The sequence below is a fragment of the Mobula hypostoma genome, chromosome 13 (genome assembly GCF_963921235.1).
Source record: "Mobula hypostoma chromosome 13, sMobHyp1.1, whole genome shotgun sequence".
NCBI lineage: Eukaryota > Metazoa > Chordata > Chondrichthyes > Myliobatiformes > Myliobatidae > Mobula > Mobula hypostoma.
The window spans coordinates 77,261,229-77,281,957 of NC_086109.1; the positions used below are offsets into that span (position 1 = coordinate 77,261,229).

General features: G+C 41.3%; 1 protein-coding gene across 4 annotated transcripts in view; it reads right to left on the minus strand.

The window, feature by feature from the left end:
• The window catches only part of tnfaip8l3 (tumor necrosis factor, alpha-induced protein 8-like 3), a 67,531-nt gene extending 49,510 nt beyond the window's left edge, over nt 1–18,021 (minus strand). For all 4 annotated transcript variants that reach the window (XM_063065988.1, XM_063065987.1, XM_063065991.1 and 1 more), the window contains exon 1: nt 17,813–18,021. In XM_063065988.1, coding sequence (XP_062922058.1) covers nt 17,813–17,858 — 46 coding nt within the window. In that variant the 5' untranslated portion in view covers nt 17,859–18,021. The remainder of the gene's footprint in view (nt 1–17,812) is intronic.
• Between the last annotated feature and the right edge of the window lie 2,708 nt (nt 18,022–20,729).

Consider the following 20,729-nt stretch of genomic DNA (forward strand, 5'->3'; position numbering starts at 1 on the left):
CACAAGTCTCTTCTGAACCTGTGTTCAGTTTAATTGGTACTGATGTGGGATCATCATGTCTGGATGCTATATAATGAAGTGTACTTTAGACTTCAATTTGACTTTTAATAGTTTCCTAATTCGGATAAATGAGTAGATGTATATCTCTTATTTATTCATTCATAGTATATTGGATTTGCCGGCAGCAATAACATTTACTGCTTGTTCATAATTGTCTTGATAAAGTGCCGGTGAGTTGCTGTCTTGGCCAGCTGATGGCGTAGTGGCATCAGCACTGAACTTCAAGGCAGATGGTCCTGAGTTCAAACCCAGCTGGGTCCCTAACTCGGCAGCAGCGGTATCTGCGCAGAAGTAAGGCCTGGTGTCTTGCCATGAAAATCCTGTGGACCTATAGTCCATGAGGTCATGAAGAGTCGGTCTCGACTTAATGACTGAACAACAACAATAAGAAGAACTGCTATCTTGGAGCATTAGTATTATCTTGTTAAGGATGGTGACCTAATGGGATTGATAGTTCCAAATTGGGAACGTGTCCAAGGGACTTGGAGTTAGCATTATTCTCAGGTTTCTGTTGTTGTTCTAGGTGGTGGGGGTCACAAGGTTGGAAGGTGATGCAAAAGAATTGCCTATAGAGAATGTTGTTGATGGTAAACACTGGCAGAGAGAATCAAAATCCAAATCAGGTTTATGATCACTGACATATGTCATGAAGTTTGTCATTTTGTGACAGCCATACAGTACAAGACATAAATAAATTACTAAAAGTTACGATAAACACAAATAAATAAATAAAGAGTACAAAACAAAACCATTTTGTTTATTGGTTTGTGGACCGTTCAGAAATCTTCTGGCAGGTGGGAAGAAGCTGTTCCTAAAACAAAGTGTGGGTCCTCCTCCCTGAGAATAGTAAAGAGAGGAGGACGTGTCCCAGGTGGTAAAGGTCCATAATGTGGTAAATATTGAAGGTTGTGAATGAGTATTTTTGCAGCTTCTAAGCTTCATGCTACAAGTAAGAAATTATCTCTGGTTTTCAGTTTCATTCTCCTAGGTAGAATCTCAACACACTATCAACAAATTGACGTAGAATCAGCTCCAGAAGTAGGGAATGTCCTTAAATAATTCAATGGACAAGTTTGCAATGCCTTCTTAGCTCAGTTTAATTGCAAGCTTTAGAATTTTAATCTAATTTCTTAAGTCACGCAGATCAAAAATGAATTCTAGGAATCAGACAAAATCTGGTGAAACGTTTTATTCACACAAGTTGTGGACTAGCCTAATAAATTCTTTATGTGGTAAGTGACCAAAAAAGGCAAGTTCAGAGTGAATCAAGCACTGAGCAGCTATTCAGATTGGAACAGAGTGAAAATAACAGAAATATTTTAAAGGACCTTCCCAGCCAAACAAAAGTATCCTCGAAGCATTAACTGAATTGAATCCTTGATTCTCAGAAAATGGAATTTGGGACTTTTATGAACAAAAATAGGGAAACAGCTGAAGGCCAATGCCTGTATGTGAACCAGTGGTGTAGGCAGAGAAGGGTCTGCAGGCTTCAGAGAACTTTTCCAAATGGAGGTGGGAGAACCTCAGAAAAGGAGACCTGGATGTTACTCACCACACTAAGTGCTGAAATACTGGAGAGGAAGATGAGAGCATAGATTGAGAAATCAGAAATGGTTGAGAAATAGATTGGAGATGGCCCAAGAATGGAAAAACCCACAAAAAGTACAGGACACAGCCCAATCCAGCGCAGGTAAAGTTCCTCCCCAACATTGAGAACATCCACATGAAAGCAGCAACCGTCACCGAGAACTCCCACCACCCAGCCCAGGCTCTCTTCTTGCTGCTGCCATCAGGAAGGAGGTTCAGGAGCTTTAGGTCCCACACCATCAGCTTCAGGAGCAGTTATGCTCCTGGACTAGTGTGGATAATTTCACTCACCTCAACACTGAACTGATTTCACAATCTATGAACTCACTTCCAAGGACTCTAAAACTCATGTTCTCAGAATTATTTATTGAATTTATTTATTTTAAAAATTATTATTGTTTGTTTCTGTTATTTGCACAGTTTGTTTTCTTTTGCACATTGATTGTTTGTCAGTCTTTGTGTGCAGTTTTTCCATTGATTCTATTGTATTTCTTTGTTTGATTGTGAATGCCTGCCAGAGCAGAGTGACTTTGAGATGATGGTGACATATACAGTGTGTACTTTGATAATAAATTTACTTTGGACTTTGAACTTTGATAGATGCTTTTGCCTTTCTGAGATATTATGAATACTTCAGGAGAAGGCAATTTATCAAATGGGACAGTCTTCATCTAAACCTATATCCCAGAATAACTAGGGCAGTTTATAAATGCTTGACGAAGGAAAAGGAAAGGGCGATCCATTAATTTAAACTGCAAGGTGTGAGAATATCAATGAGACACTAATAAAGACTACAAGTAGAATATATCTTCAACCACTATTCAAAACAATAGATAATGAGAAGCAAGCAGTGTGTAACGATTTGGTTGCCTTCTAAATAACGTTTCACTTTTCAAATTAATGACTGCACCTGAAAAGGGGAATTTTTGTTCTGAAGTAGACCATCAGCAAAGGGATATTGGAGTAATGTTCAGCACATTGCTCCCAGGAAATTGCTCCTGGTGGAGGTGGAAGAATGCAGCTGGAGGATCTGCTACCTCTCAGCTCCAATCACTGGGGTTCACTTCAGACCGCTGCTGATGCCTGTGTGCTGTTTGTACATTCCCCCTGTTACTGCATGTGGGTCCCCCCAGTACTTTGTCCCTGTAACAGAATCGGTTTCCCCTCAGTACATTGTCCCTGTCGCTGCATGGGATTTCCCCTGGTACATTATCCCCGGTCACTGTATATGGTACATTGTCCCTGTCACTGTATGTGGTACATTGTCCCTGTCACTCTATGTGGTACATTGTTCCTGTCCACATGGGCTCCCCCCCCCAGTACATTGTTCCTGTCCACATGGGCTCCCCTCAGTACTTTGTTCCTGTCCACATGGGCTCCCCACAGTACTTTGTTCCTGTCTACATGGGCTCACCCCAGTACTTTGTTCCTGTCCACATGGGCTCCCCCCAGTACATTGTCCCTGTCCACATGGGCTCACCCCAGTACATTGTCCCTGTCCACATGGGCTCGCCCCAGTACATTGTCCCTGTCCACATGGGCTCCCCACAGTACTTTGTCCCTGTCCACATGGGCTCCCCCGGGCGCTCCAGTTCCCCCCACACCCTGAAGGTGAGTGGTTTGATATGAAAATTTCACACTGTAATTTGTCCCAAATATGTAGGTGACCAGGAGAATTCTGGTGGGAGTTGATGGGAATGTGGGGAGAATAAAAAGTTAAGTTTAGGGTTACTGGGTATTTGATAATTACCATGGACTTGGTGAGCTGAAAAACTTATGACTCCAAATCATATTTTGTGTTACGATATTCAAAATCAAGATGGTTTCTTTGTAATTGCTTTCTTCGTAATTGCACTTACGTGCTGGGCCCAGGACAAATCCTCCAAAATAATAACACTGAGGAACTTAAAATTGCTGACCTTCTCCAATTCCAATCCTCCAATGAGGAGTGGCTCATGGACCTCTGGTTCCCTCCTTCTGAAGTCAATAATCAGCTTCTCGGTCTTACTGACATAAGAGTAAGAAATTGTTGTTATGGGACACTCAGCTGGATTTTCATCTCCTTCTTATATGCTGATTCATCACCACCTTTGATTTGGCCTTCAACAGTAGTATCATCAGCAAACTTGAATAAGTCATTGGAGCTGTGCTTAGCTACGCAGTCAGAAGTGGAAGGCAAGTAGAGCAGCGGGCTAAGCACACAGCCTACGCGGTGCGATGGAGATCGCGGAGAAAATTCTGCTGCCAATCTGGACTGACTGGGGTCTGCAAGTGAAGAAATTGAGGATCCAATTGCACGAGGAGGTATCAAGTCTTGGAGCTTATTGATTAGGTTTGAGGGAGATGATGGTTTTGAATGTCGAACTGTAGCTGATAAGCAACACCCTGAAGTATGAATCTTTGTTGTCCAGATGTTTTCGGAGTTGAGTGAAGGGCCAATGAAATGGCATCTGCTGTGGACCTGTTGTGCCGGTAGGCAAATTGGAGCAGATCCAAGCTGCTTCTCAGGCGGGAGTTGAAATGTTTCATCACAAACTTCTCAAAACACTTCATCAGTGTGGATGTAAGTACTACTGGATGGTAGTCATTGAGGAAGGATTCCACATTGTTCTTAGGTACTGGTATAATTGAAGCCTGCTTGAAGTAGGAGGGTATCTCATACTGCCGAAGTGAGAGGTTAAGGAGCCCAGTGAACACTCTAGTTAGTTGATTAGCGCAGGTCTTCAGTATTTAGCCAGGTACCCCTTCTGGGATGGATACTTTTGTAAGTTCACCCTCCTGAAGGCTGCTTGCAGGACAGCCTCAGAGACTGAAGTCACAGGGTCATCGGGGGCTGTGGGAGTTCGTGATGGTTCCTCCATGTTTTGGTGGTCAAAGGCAGCATAGAAGGATTTGAGCTCACCTGGAAATGCAGCCCTGTTGTCGCCCATGTCGCTTGATTTAACTTTATAAGAGGTGATTGTATTCAAGCCCTGCCACAACTGTCGAGCATCCTTCACTGTTTCAAGTTCAGTCTGGACTTGGCACTTCGTTGTTAGATGGATCTTTGGAAATCATACCTGAGCCTCTTGTAACGTTCTTGGTCACCAAGCCTAAATGCCCCTGATCTGGCCTTCAGCAGATTGTGGCTCTCATGGTTCATCCAGATTGAGGAAGGCTCTGAATGATTTTGTGGGAACACACTCATTTACAGCTGTTTTAATAAAGTCCATGACAAATATGATGTATTCATTCAGCTCCACAAATTAATCCTTGAACATGGCTCAATCCACTGACTCGAAGCAATCCTGCAGCTAATTATCTGCCTTCCGCAAACACCTCTTTGTTATCCTAATCTCTGGAGTTTTGCCCTTTAGCCTCTGCCTGTATGCAGGTAGGAGAAGGGCAGCCATTTACTGAAATCAGGTCAGAGTGTGCAATGTTAACTATTCCTTATTTTAGCATAACAGTGGTCCAGTGTGTTACAAATTATATGGTAATTGGGCAGGGTTTTCTTCAAACAAAGCCAGTTGAAGTCCCTGACTATGTTGGGATGGAGTATTTCTTGTTTGGAGATGGCATCATGCAGTATCTCAAGCACTTGATTATAGTTGGTCGTTGGTCGTAAGTAAATTGCGGTCGGGATTATGAGACAGAACTCACTAGGTAAATGGAATGGATGGCATTTGACCATTACGTTTTCAAGGTTGGAGGAACACAAAGCACACTGGTGGAGCAAATTAAGAGAATTATATATTTTCTAATTACAAAGGACTTGACAAGGAAGCACTTCATCCAGACATTGGGTTCTAAAAGCAGAATACTTCCTTTCATCTCTTGAATACTGAAAATCAATTGGTATCCAAATATACGGGTATCTCATTGGTTCTTTAGTGGAATATTGTAAAAACTGCTTTACCCTTTCTATTCTGAACACAAAAGATGTGGCAGAAGCTGGAAGTCTAGAGAAACATGAACAAAATGCTGGAGGAACTCAGTCGGTCAGGCAGCATCTATGAAAGGGAATAAAGATTTGATGTCTCTGGCCAAAACTTGATGAAGAGTCTTTGCCTGAGATGCCGACTCTTTATTCATTTCATAATTGCTCCTTGACCTTCTGAGTTCCTCCTGCATTTCGTATCTTTCTATTTTATTTCCCTTTAGCATGGTGTTCGCCCCAGTTTGAAATTGATGGTCAAAGCCTGATGCACAAACATTGTAAATACATGTTTGAAAATTCATGTATAAAAATAGTGTTTCTTTTACCTGGCCACTTGACATGTTGAACACTGAAGAGAATTTGTGAACTTGACTTTATGCCTGTAAGCTGAATGGGTGATTTGACTCCATATCACAATATTGTGAAATGTTTTGTTTTCTGCGTATCGTGTTAAACACACTGCAACCAGATGGAGCTGATCAGGACTCCTTCGTCACTGAAACACCTCCCGTGATAATCTCAATTGACACAGCGTAGCTTAGTAAATGAATGCATTAAGGAGCAGTTCATCACCAATATGGAGTTTGACAAAGCCATTCTTCAAATTGTGATCATTACCTGCTTTGTCCAGGTAAGTCTAGGCTGATAGGGGAGTATCATTAAAACATATTCAATATTGAAAGGCCTAGATAGAGTGAACATGGAGCAGATGTTTCTTATAGAGGGGGAATCTAGGACCAGAGGGCACAGCCTCAGAGTAGAAGGACAACCCTTTGGAACAGAAATGAGGAGGGATTTGTTTAGCCAGAGGATGGTGAATCTGTGAAATTCACTGCCACAGATGACTGTGGAGCCCAAGTCACAAGGTACATTTAAAGCGGAGATTGATTGGTTCTTGACTAGTAAGGATGTCAAAGGTTATGGGCAGAAGATAGGAGAATAGGGGTGAGGGGGATAATTAATCAGCTATGATAGAATGGAGGAGCAAACTGGATAGGCTGAATGGTCTAATTCTGCTCCTACGTCTTATTATCTTGTATGGTCTTATAAGTCACAGGCAGTCGACGACAGCACAAAAATAAATTCACAGAACAAAAACAGACCAGTCCATTGGTAACTTAATCCTCATGTCGAGGGTGAAAAAAATTTTAAAAATATCTTTTACTCCATGTCTGAACAAAATCCAAGTTGAATATACACATGATCACAGCACCATGGACAACATAGCACGCGCCTAGATTCTAACATGAAGCTTAATAACAAGGCCAGGATGTCGGAATTTTGCCAACGTAATCAAACTTGGAGACGTGAATCATGACAGAAAACACTTGAAAACCTTGGAGACATTTAAATGAAAATTAGACACAGCAATAAGTGGACAGGGAATGAAAATCAGAAACAGCAGATGTTACAAATCTGAAATAAAAACAGAAATATCTGGAAACACAGAGTGGGTTAGACAACATGTGTGTAAACATTAACTCTTTCTTCATCTACGGATGCTGCCTCACCCTTTGGGTGTTTTTAGTTTATATTAAAACACAAGTTTCATATGCAAAAATGTTGGGCTGACCTTCTTCATCTGAACTTAACACAGTTATTACTTCAAAGGTTCATTTATTATCGAAGTATATAACTCGGAGATTCTTCTTCTCCAGATAGCCACAAAACCAAGAAAAAAAAGAACGACAACACAATCGTCAGTCTTCCAAACCCCCTTCCCTGCATGAAATGCAACAAGAATATCGACACCCAAACTCATCTACCCCCTCCCACATGAAATGCAAAAACAGCATAGGACTCCAAATCCCCCTCTCCCCACACAGTGAAGCTAACAAAAAATGCAACAAGAGCATCTGCACCCCTCCCACTACACGAAACCCCACAAGAACATCGACCCCCAAATACCCCTGCCCCACACAACAAAAAACTTTTTTTTTACACTCTAAACTACACACTTATCCTCTGGCAACATAAAAATATTGCAAGGATTAATCAAAGAAATATTTTCCAAGATATCTTTAAATGAGTTAACAATGCATAAAATATTTATACTGCATTACATTTTCTGAAACCCAATTCATTTCTAAGCAATGGATCCAGATGTTTCTAGTGAAACAGAGCAGTTTATTTATGAACGTTTAAATCCCTTGGAAACTAAATGAAGTAAGGCATGTGGTTTACAGTCACCAAGCATCACTGGAATTTATATTTTGTTTAATGTTTCTGAAATACCATGGGGCTTAGCTGTGATCTGAGCAATAAACTGCTTGTGTTAAGGTGCAATGGAGCATATTGGAGCCTGTTCAGCCCATTCATGGTATAGTATGACTGTTGCTATTGTGTAGTATCTGCTGTTTGTTCCATTTCCCAGTTTCACAAATGTACCCCAGTCTTGCCCACTCTACTCCAATCTTAACTAGGATTACTTTTTTAAGTCTTACCACTTAAGCTGAGACCCCAACTACAACATCAAAGCACAAATTATGTCTTATGTCATGTGAAGAGGATAGGCATTCTCACCTGTCCTTCTCAACTTGTATTCAGTGTTTAGCAGAGTGTTCATGTAATTTGGTTGCATTCTTATCTATTCAGTTGTAGCTTTAAAATCATCTACCAGGGATTTTCTTTCCGATCCTGCAACATTAATTTGGGAAGCACTTTCCATTTCTCATCTATGCTCTCCTCCCACATCATAAAAAGGACTCCACAACTCATGTTCTTAGCAGTATTTATTTATTTGTTTATTTATTATTATTAGTTTGTTTTTGTATTTGCACAGTTTGCCTTCCTTTGTACATTGTTTGTGGATTTTCTTTTCACTGACTGTTTCTTCATTCTATTGTGACTGCATACAAGAAAATGAATCTACATACTTTCCTAATAAATTTACTTTGAGCTTTGAACTTTTGAAATTTCGCAACTCCAGTTCCCTTGTGCTCACTAACAAATCTGCATCTCAGTTCCATCTCCATCATTTCCATCAACCCTCCCACTCTTTTGCAATTGGCCAGCATTCAGAACTGGATAGGCAGGAACTGGCTCTAATTCGATTGAGTAGAATGAGAATATTGCTGTTAATCTCCATCAACATCTTCAGTGCATAACCACCACCTCCTACCCGCTCACCAGAGTGTGTCTGAAACTGAACTTTTGACCCCCAAGGACTGCAGGCCACATATTTGCAACACCTCCAAAATGTGATCTGTTTTGCTCCTAACTTAGCTCAGCCGCTGCTGAAATCTCCAATTACATCCTTGTTACATATAGCCCAGTATTATGCTCAAGAGGTTTGAAGTCATCCAGAAGTATATTGTCTTGGCCTCCCTCATATTGGCCCATTGACCCATCACTCCTGATCTCACCGGTCCAACATTGCTTCTATTTAACTAATGGTTCAATTTTAATTTCTTATGTTTGCTTCCAGTTTGTCCAGGATCTTACCTCTCCTTTGTAATCTCCTCCAACGTTAATTTCTGAGATTTTGAAAAATATTCACTGATGGGATTTGCTGTATATCATCGATATGGGCCATCGACCTAACTCCTAACTGCCCTTGAACTAAATGGTTTGCACAACCATTCCAACGTGTAGTCAAGAGTCAACCAGCTGGTGTGGGTCTGGAGTCACACATAGGCCCAGCCAGGTAAGATCATCAACTATCCTTTCCAGGGCAGGGGGAAGGGGGTGCATGTGTTGAAAAGGCCATGTGAACTCTAGAAACAATCTGGCAATTTCTTTTTATTCTAAATTTAAATACATTTATTTCTTCTAATTGCCATGGTTGGATTTGATTTTTTTGTCTGGAATCATGAGGCAAGACCTCGGGGTTATTAGTTGAGTAACAATATCTCAATTCAGAACAATTCATTTATATATATTTCATTTTGTAAGCTATAGTATATTTTATGCATTGCATCACACTGCTGCTGCAAAACGACAAAATTCATGACATTTGTCAGTGATAATAAACTTGATTTTGATTCTCCAGCTTTGACAGCCTCATCTTCTGATGCAAGCTCACCTGGAGAATTTGCATCCCAAGATGGGGCTTCTAGATCTCTCTCTTTCTAAAGCTCTCAGTTCCTTCTCCTCATTTCCATTCATTAATTCAACCACAAAATATGTTTCCTTCTCCTAATATCCAAATTTGCCTCAGTGTTGAACTCACGGTTATGTTTCTGTGAAATGTGTGGGAACATTAAGTTAAAATGGTGTGTAAACATAATATGTTGTTTGAGCGGCTGTTTCATACGTTCAGTAAATGTTGGTTTAATCATCAGAGTGGCAAGTTGGAGGAAAATTCTTCCCACTGCCTGTAGAACTACCCTCAGTCAACCAATGTCAGTAAAGCAGAATATCGGCTTGTTACTGCTGTGGTGTTTGTGAGACTTTGCTGTGCAGTAATAGGCCGCTGTATTTGTCCCATTATGACAGTGTCCCACCAGCCGACCCCTTCAGGAACTTACTTCCCCACCTGTACAGAGTCTGGCATCCTCACAGTGGCTTCATCAGCTACCTCAAAACCGTAGAACCGGAATGAAAGTAAGTCATCCTCAATCACTGATGATACACTGACGAAAGGGCATGCAGGAGTGAGATATACTAGCTGGCTGAGTGGTGTCGCAGCAATATCAGTGAGACCAAAGAATTGATTGTGGACTTCAGAAAGGGTAAGATGAGGGAATGCACACTAGTCACCATAAAGGGATAGAAGTGGCAATTTCAAGTTCCTGGATGTCCATATCTCTGAGCATCTATCCTAGTGCAGCTACAAAGAAGACACAGCACTGGCTATATTTCATTAGGAGTTTGAGGACACTTGTTATGTTACCAAAGACACTCGCAAACTTCTACAGATGTACCATGGAGAGCATTCTAACTGACTACAACACTGTCTGTATGTGACGGGGGGGGGTGGGGGGGTGGGGGGGTGGGGGGAGGGGGCTATTGCACAGGATTGAAATAAGCTGCAGAGAGTTGCAAACAATCAATTCCATCATGGGCACTAGACTCCACAGTATCCAGGACATCTTCAAGGAGTGATGCCTCAAAAAGGCAGCATCTGTCATTAAGGAGCCTCATCACCCAGGCCTTGCCTTGCTCTCATTGCTACCATTAGAAAGGAGGTACAGAAGCCTGAAACCACAAACTCAGCGATGTAGGAGCAGCTTCTTCCCCTCTGCCACCCACTTTCTGAATGGACATTGAACCCATGGACACTACCTCACTAAACTACTTACTTATTTTTATTTTTGCACTACTTTATGTAGGCATCTGTTAGTCTCGTGAGACCATGGATTTGCGCCTTGGAAGGTTTCCAGGGTGCAGGCCTGGGCAAGGTTGTATGGAAGACCAGCAGTTGCCCATGCTGCAAGTCTCCCCTGTCCACGCCACTGATGTTGTCCAACGGAAGGGCATTAGGACCCATACAGCTTGGCACCGGTGTCGTCGCAGAGCAAGGTGTGGTTAAGTGCCTTGCTCAAGGACACACACGCTGCCTCAGCCAAGGCTCGAACTAGCGACCTTCAGATCACTAGACGAACGCCTTAACCACTTGGCCATGCACCACACTTTTGCACTTCTTATTTAACTATTAAATATATGTACATAATAGAAAAAACATAAATTACAGTAGGGGTGTGTGTGTGTATGTGTGTGTGTATACATATTTACTGTAATTCATGTTTTTTCTACTACTATGTATTACATTGTAATGCTGTCACAATGAAAAGTTTAACAACATTCTGGTGATATTAAACCTGACTGATTCCATTGAGACTGCCTAAGCCAATGGATCTGAGTAACTGTGTTTGGAAAATTATTCACTGGCCACAAGATGCTTTGGAAGATCCTGAACTTGTGAAGAGCATCATGCAAATACAACTCTTCCACTTATTAAATTTTCTCTTCTCAATGACAGGACAGAGGTAAAAAGAGCTGGCAGAAAATGGTAGTGCCCAGTGACACCAGATGAGCTTGTTTAGGGACGATGACACGATTCCATCTCGCGACAGGAAAGGAGACCACTTCAATGACGGTTTCACAACTCAAGTGGCTTAGAGAGCAGAGCCTGGAAATGACCACAGGCAGCAGCTAAACAAACTATGAAGCCAATGTAATGAATTAAATACGTAGGGTACAACTCATTGACGTAATCAAGCAATATGTTCAGTGCTATCAAATGCTGACTCATTTCTATGTAACTTTCCTTTATATAGCCATGCTTTCAAATGTATAGCTCTCAAAAATGTGTCTGAACAGTAGTTGAAAGTTCAAAGTGAATTCCTTATCAAAGTGCACACATGTCCACAATATACTGCCCTGAGATTCCTTTTCTTGCAGGCATTCACAGTAGAACAGAGAAATACCGTAGAATTAATGAAAAACTACACACAAAGAACGACAAGCGACCAACGTGCAAAATAAGACAATCTGTGCAAATACAAAAAAAAAATGAATAAGTAAATGAATAATACTGAGAACATGAGTCGTAGAGTCCTTGAAAGTGAGTCCATAGGTTGTGGAATCTGTTCAGAGTTGAGATGGGTGAAGTTATCCACACTGGTTCAATAGCCTGATGGTTGAAGGGTAATAACTGTTCCTGAACCTGGTGGTGTGGGACCCAAGGATCCTGTACCTCCTTCCCGATGACCGCAGTGAGAAGAGAGCATGGCCTGGATGGTAGGCACCTTGATGATGGATTCTGCTTTCTTGTGTCAGCACTCCTCGTGGGTGTGCTCAATGGCGGGGAGGGCTTTTTCTGTGTTAGACTGGGCTATGTCCACTACTTTTGGGAGGGTTTTCTGTTCTTGGGCATTGGTGTTTCCATACCAGGCCATGATGCAAATAGTCAGAAACTCTCCACTATAGAAGCCTGTCAAAATTTTAGATGATATGCAACTTCTTTACCTTGGGTGGTGTGAATTACCAGAGCTGAAATTGGGTTTTGTGACTTTGACATCAGCATGTCACAGAAATTACTTGCATTTATCTAGGACCTTGTAACAGCATTCTAAAATACTTCAAGTATTGTTTGTCCCTCTCAAACAAGTTTACAATTTTACATACAGTTAGGCTAGCGGCCTCTCAGAGCAGCAGCCGAGTTTCTGGCACCACAGTTGGTTTCAATGCAGAGCAAAGAAGGAAAGCGCTTGGGTGAGCAGTAAAGATGGGAGAAGCAGTACTGAGAGGAATAGACCAGTGCTTCTGTGGCAGAGAATGGGGCTCCATAGTCTGCCAGGGTTAAGGATGTTTTAAAATCGGGCACAGAATCTTCTGAACTGAAAGGGGGGGCGGGTGGTGTTGGGGAGGGCAGAGGAGGAGAGGGAGAACAATTAAAGATTGCACCATAATCTTTGTTTTCATGTTAATGCTAAGAAAACAAAGGTAGAAAGAGGGATAGGGTCCTGCAGCGTGAGTTTAGGGGGGTTAGACAGAGGGCTGTTGAGTAGAACCTCTTGGCTCACAATCTCAGGATTGTGCTGGTGAGGGTAAAAATAGGAGTGGGCAGATGAATACGTCACTAGAGAACCGGTACATTAAGGAGTGTGTAAGTAGTTAATTCAATGGGATCATGTCTGGATATCCTTCATGTCTTTAGCAGAAAGATATAGATGTGTGGACCACACTGCCAGGGGTGGCAATAGAGGCAGATAGATTAGAGGCATTTAGGAAACTATTACATAAACACATGGATGATAGAAAAATGGAGGGTTATGTCGAAAAGGTTAGATTGATCTTAGAGTAAGTCATAAGGTTGACACAACATTGTGGGCTGAAGGACCTGTACTATGTTTTAGTGCTCTATGTCCTATGTTAAATAAAGGCATACTAGAATAGGAGACATTGTCCGCATTATCCGCTTGCACAGGCAAGCACTGTGATTAAACATCATTGGGTAATTTTCTAAAAATACAGTGTTCCCAAATATATTAGATCCTGGAGTTCTGGATGCAGAGATATATCAGCTTTCTTAACAACTTCAATAATGCAATCATTAGGACTTTTATTTCAGCCAGCAAAACACAAACCAAGTTACTAAACTATCAAAATCATCACAATTAAAATTCTATTTCTGTCAGAATGAAGTGCATAAAGATTTGGGAAGGATCTGAGCAGGTGCAGCAGTGGGAGTCAATGGGCCTTTTATCTTCCATGTTCAAGATGGACCAGATTGCCAGTAAATGGGAGGGGGATCAATATCCTTGCAGAGAAGTTTCATCTCCCTACTTTGGAGAGTTTGATCTAATTTGGGGGGGCAGGGAGGTGGGGGGAGGTGTTGGGGTGCACAGTGACAGAGCAGCAGGAGGAGTCAAAAAGGTGAAAGGTAAGTCAGGCAAGTCCATGGTAGGATGGTCCAAGGTGAGATGGCAAATTGGTTCCAATATTAGTCTGTTGATAAGAGGCAGGCGAAGTGGTGGAAGTATACTGGAAGTTTGGAACCTGTTGTGTTTATTACTATTTATTATTTATTGTTTATGGTGCAACTGTAATAAAAACCAATTTCCCCCGGGATCAATGAAGTATGACTATGACTATGACTGTGTACTGTAGGAATGGTGCTGACACTCTTGTTTGTAATATACAGTGAATCCTGGTTAACTGGCCCATCGGTTAATTGGGGCATCAGCTTATTTTGGACTATTCTTCAAGAACAAAAACTAACCAAGAAAATAGCCAGGATTTCCTTAGTTTATTTGGGACACAATTTTGCTCAGTTGAGACAGGAGACTGTTGCTTAACAGTCGTGTGCACTTGTGTGATATGAGACACCATACCCTGCTTAGAAGCAAACTGTTTTTAGATAGCATCAGTTGCGTGTGTTTGTGTTCAAAAAGCAGTGATCTTTGTCACTGATAATCGGTGAGAAACAAGCAATAAGACAATTCAGAATCATTTTGCTCTCTGCGGTTTCGAGCAGTGAGACTTGGAGATGCCAGAAAGGGCTGGGAGAAAAAGTGAAACAATTTCACTACTTCAAGTTAGGAGCTACAAAGAATTTGAAGGTATCGGCAATCATCTTGACTGTTACAATAAAAATGAAGATTTGGAGGCTGCGATTGCCGAAAGTATTTTATGAAGGCAGTCCATTATCTGCATTCGGTGTGTGTGCTGGTTTTGTTCATTTACAGTCAGTCAAAAGAACACAGCGGCATATACTGGATGAATTCCTCCATTGATAACTATTAGGAACTAATATAGTTTTATAGCACTGTAGGAGCGCAGATAGAATTCTAATTTGTTCAGTATTTCATTTAAATACACAATTTGTTATTCAGTTAAATGGTAGTTTGTCTTTTTAATATCTTTTTAACTATTCTCATGAAAACTCTGGCCAATTGGGACTGCTACTCAATTGGGCCAAAATGTACTGGTCCCGAGGTGTCCCAATTAACAAGAACCCACAATATTAACAACTTGGCTATGAGTGTAGAAGGCATGATTAGTAATTTAATAGTGTTGTAGGTAGTGAGAAAGGTTGCCGAAGGCACAGCATAGCATAGGTCTGATGGGAGGTTGGGTGGAGCGTTTGCAAATGAAATTTAATACCAACATGGGTGAGAATTTCTCATTTTAATAGGGCATACAGGAGCAGGATGTATACAGTAAATGACAGGGTGCTAAGGATTGTTTATAAACAGAAGGACCTTGGGATTCAAGCCTAGCATTCCCTGAATGTAGTGACATATGTAGATGGGTTGGTGAAAGAGACATACAATATACTTGCGTTCATGGATCGCAGCAGAGAATATACAAGTGAGAACATAAAGTTGCAATTTTACAAAATCCTGGGTAGATCGTATTTCGAGTATTGTAAGTAGTTCTGGTTGCTACACTATAGGAAGGAATAAGATATGCTGTAAAGGGTGCAGAATAGATTCACTAGGACGTTGGCTGGATTAGAGTACATTAGTTATGTGGAGAGATTGGATCGTCTGGGCTTGTTTCCCTGGAGGGAACATTGAGGGGTGACCTGAAAGAGTTATATACATAAAGATAGGGTTGTTAGATAGATTTACCCTGAGATGTGAGAGAAAAGAGTTGTAAAGGAGATTTGAGTGAAATTTTTTTTTAGCCATGGAGTAATTGATATCCAGAACTCACTACTGGTGGAGGTGTTGGAGTCAGATGTTATCACTACAATTAAGACACTTAGACTGCCACTTGTAAAGGCAGGGTGTAAGATATAGGAGCAGAATTCTTTATTCGGCCCGTCATGTCTGCTCCACCAATACATCATGGCAGATTTATTATCCCTTTCAACCCCAGTCCCCTGCCTTCTCCCCCACAGCCTTTGATGCCGACTAATCAAGAACCTATCAACCTTCACTTTAAATATTCCCGATGACATGGCCTCCACAGAGACCTGTGGCAATGACTTAACCACTCACTGGCTAAAAAAAAAATCCCTCCTCTTTGCTTCTAAAGGGATGTCCTTGTATTCTGAGCCTGTGCATTCTGGTCCCAGACTCTCCCACTAATGGAAACATCCTTTCCATGTCCACTGTATCTAAGCCTTTCAATATTTGATAGGTTTCAATGAGACATTCCTCTCATTCTTCTCAGTATCAGGTATAATATCACTGGCATATGTTGTGAAATTTATTGTTTTGTGGGAGCAGTACATTGCAATACATAACAATAAAAACTGTGAATTGGAGGATATATATATATAAATGTGTGTGTACATGTATGATGTATCTGTATATGGGCTGACCAGTGGTGTCGTGGTATCAGCACTGGACTTTGAGGCAGATTGTCCTGAGTTCGAATCTGACTGAGTCCCAAACTGAGCAGCAGTGGTATCTGCATGGACTGCTGCTGAGCTGTTGTCAACTCATGGCGACCACTATGGATAGTAGTGAGGTAGAGTTTATGAGTTCATGTCCATTCAGTCTTCTACAGAAGAATAAAAAGGAGCGTAGAAAGATTTGGTCCTAATGCTCGCAAGAGGCATTAGTATAGATGGACAGAAGGGCCCATTTTATGTGTACAACTATGACTCCAAATTAACTTCTGTGACCTTACAATATCAATGAGTCTGGGTTAATCAACGAGAGTTTGTCAGCCAAGTAAGAAGTAAAAGAGGGACACAAGTGAGCCAAGCTTTCTCCCTCTTGTTGGGAGTGCACAATCATATGTTTGTGTTGGACAGCTGTCCGGTTTTCTGTGTGCAGGAAGTGACAGTTGACTCAGGTTCATCTACTCACACCAGCTAGCACTGTCACTGATTTCCAGCCGGTAACTGGGGGATCCGACGTTGTTTACTGGGGACTAAGGTCGCAAAAATTAACATTTTCATCATGAATCAGTAGAGATGATTCAAACAAATAAAGATGACTGAGACTGTTATTCTGCCAGCTGGCAAGCAAGTGTTAATTTCAGAAATATTTGCTCATTAACAACAAAGGCCGGAAGTCCTGGGTTTTTCCAAAAGGCATTAACACATTTTGAGATAGATATTGACATGGAGTGGAAAAGTTTCCAACATTTGATGCCTGCTTAAAAAATTTATACAAGTTCTGTGTGTTTCCTGGCTGCTTACCCATGCACCCCTACCCTACACCTAATATTTTCACCTCCACCCCATCCCTCCTCTTCCTGTCCACCCTGTTGCTATTCACCAATAACCAGATCAGTTTGCCTGCCCATAGTGATATTTTGTTCTACGCACTGCGAATCAAGAGCCCCTTTGAGGAAACTTAGCCTGCACCTACAAAAATATGAACTGTTTTATGCAGATGTGAAACAGGTTTTGTCTTTTATCCCATGCATGAATGAGTTCAATAGCAGTGAAAGGGAAAGAAATCCAGCTGAAGTTGGAACTTCTCCACATTTGTGAAATGAAAGGTAGATAAAAAATATATTTTTAAGAAGTGCTTGTCTGGGTCTACTTCCAATGAATTTGGGCTGACTCTGTTTTTGGCTGGTTTGATAGACACTTCTGGAGGACGGCATGCAATACTAATCAGAAGTTAAGAAATAAAAAAGCACAAATAACAGACTGTATGGGAAATGCAGCATCATTCTAAAAGCTTCCCCTGAAAGAGCAGGGTGCATTTTTTCTGTGTGCGCTTCGGTTACTTTAGAAACAGAAGTGGTATACGTTTTGTCTAATGAAGCAAACAGAATAGGAAAAGCTTATTTAAAGGAGCTTCAATTGTTATCGAGTGCCACACAACAGGTTCTCACATCTAATGTAGTTTCATGAAATACTTCCCTATAGATATAAAAAAAACTTACCTGAAGACATATCCCCTTCACTTAGCTCTCCAGATTCTGAATCCATTTTCCTTCCAATCCTTCTCAGTAACTAGTTGCTGACTACTTAAAGTGAACTCTTCAGTGTACAGTGGCTGCTGCCTACAGACCGAACCAGCACTGTAACTTAAAAGCAGATTGATCCTAAAGTGAGTCAGCATTGAGCTCTGCTGCCTCCCAGCTCTGCTTCATTTTTTTTAAGCACAGTGCAATGACTGGGCAGCCGGACGATTGGTTGTGACGTCTGACTGAAAACCATTCTCTAAAGGGACTGTTCGATGTGAAGGAAACTAATTTGAAACACAGAACTGCTTAAATTCCTCTCACACAGACTGTATATGAATAACAAGGATCCTAATGATTGACCACGAGGCTGCTTAAAGAAATAATGCATTGAAGATTCAAGCTGACTAAATGATTAATAAAGTGATAGTCTTGGGAGTCCAGCTGTTCCCTGGGTTAGTTTAGCACTGACTGTTAATAGTTAATAGCTTTAGATATATTTCTTCATAAGCCTTCAAAATAGCTCTGGAATTATTATGAGCAAAATCTTCATTTTTGCAGAATCCCTATTCAAATCACCGTTAAGAACAGTGGACAGTGGACTACTGAGTCTGTATAATAAGATGAGGCTCGTATTTTCAGAGCAGCTGCATTTAAATCTATTAAAGTCTGATTTTTCTATTCCATTCAGCTAAACTACAAAAAAAAATTGGCACACTTTTTTTGTTCCACTAAACCGCTCTGAAGAGAGAGAAAAAAATGGTGCGTGTGAGTCACTTCCCCTGCCTGTGCCATCGTTCATTAGAGTGTGATTGCTTCTGCACTGAGAGAAGATGGTACAGTCTGTACTATTTTGACACCGGGCCAAATACTGTGGTTTTTTTTTGCCGAATCTTTTCTGATGCAAGACCATGGGATCTGATGCATTTATGTTTTTAATTCCTAATCCGTAAATAAGATGCTTATTGAAGAGTTATTTTTCCAGCAGCTCCCTCAGAATTTAGAAAACAGTCCAGCGTCTGTTATTACTCAACAGCAATGAGAGAGATGGAATTCTCTGTAGTTTTTTGAAGCCGGGTACTGAATAATGACTGGAGTTTTCCCTCTGCTGTCCCCAAAGCTTTCACTGTTAAGCATCTAGATGGTTGTACATTGTATGTGAGCCTTGTTAGTGAGTGTCAGTCTGTTTAAGAGTAGGAGGCAGCGTAAACCTAGAGCCTTCTATAATCAGAATCAGAATCGGGTTTATTATCACTGACATATTTTGTTGTTTTGTGGCAGCCGTTTAGTGCAATACATAAAAGTTATTATGAATTACATTAGGAATATATAAAATATAAATATGTTGGGCAAAAGAGACCAAAACAGAGAGGTAGTGTTCACAGATTCATGGAACGTTAAAAAAATTCTGATGGCGGAGGGGAAGTGGGTTTTTCTAAAACGTTGTGTGTGCGTCTTCAGGCCCTTGTATCTCCTCCTTGAGGGTAGTAATGAGAAGACGGCATGTCCTGGTTGTGAGGGGCCTTCATGATTCGCAGAAGAAGTGACTGGATTCTGATCTGCAAGGAAGAACTCCAACATGACATTCCCCCTCAGGCCTTAAACCCAGTCAGTTGCAGATGTGCCGCCACTTACTTTGCCCAAACAAGCGTAAGTGCGGGCCTTAAGGATTTATTTGCTATGACTCCTGATTCATTGTTGTGCCAGCCACTGCAGAGCTGCCACTTTATATAAAGGGCTTTCTTCTTACGTTTCGGCCTCTATTTCATTATTTGTGTGAGCGGCAATACAAAAGAAACTTCCAGACACCACATGCAGGTACAATCCAAGAGAGGTACTAATAGTTTTGATTTAATACTTTTCCACATGAATTCTATTTTTCAATCTGTTTGCCTGTTTTATACCTTGATATCTTCGTGACCTCAATGATTTTTGAAGTAAATTGGTTCAGTCAAAACCAGAGAAGATAACACTGTTATTTTCTTTTCAGATTTTGGCTCCCATCTCCTGAAAGCACTGATATGCCTGTGTTGTAATTTGAAAAGAAAAAATCATCTGCAGTGATGGGGCCATTTTATGATGGGGTCATTTTCCCAGCAGGACTACAGAGTGGGGAAGTCCAGGCCAGTATTCCACTGTGTGTCATTTTCCTGAAGGGTGGTGAGGGTAGTGTTGGGGGCAGGCAGAGGGGATATAGGGAGGGGTCATGGACTGGGATTGGGATTGGAGCTCAGGTGAAATAAAAAGGGGGAGGCCGAGACAACAAAAGGAAAGACGTGCGGTAGGATGGGGGCCAGAAGAGATTAAATATAACAAGTGCTGTCATACTGGCTGAACAACAGGAACCAAAAGGGGGCATAATTCTAAAGTGATTGGAGGAAAGTATAGAAGGGATGGCAGAGGTAACGTTTCCTCACAGAGAGTGCTGGTTGCCTGGAGTGTGCTGGCAGGGTAGTGGCTAGAGGCAGACACATTAGGGACATGGGTGAAAGAAAAATGGAGGGAAGGGTTAGGTTGCCCTCGGAGCAGGGTAGGAGGTTGGCACAACACCATGGGCCAAAGAGCCTGCACTGTGCTCTGGGGTTCTGTGTTTATGTTCAAAGTTAAAAAGTAATAAACAATATGTTTGGTGAGCTGCGAAGTGCAGGAGTATATATCAGAAGAGAGAAAAAGGCTGAAGGCTGGAGGTGTGAAATATAATATTGGAACAGATGTTTATCTAAAGTTAAATCCAGAGGACTGTAATATACCAACTCTGATGTTGAGGTGCTGTTTCTTCAGATATAAATGAACTGTATTCAAAGTTCAAAAGTTCAAAGTAAATTTATTATCAAAGTACATATATGTCACTATATACAACCCTGAAATTCATTTTCTTTCAGGGATACTCAATAAA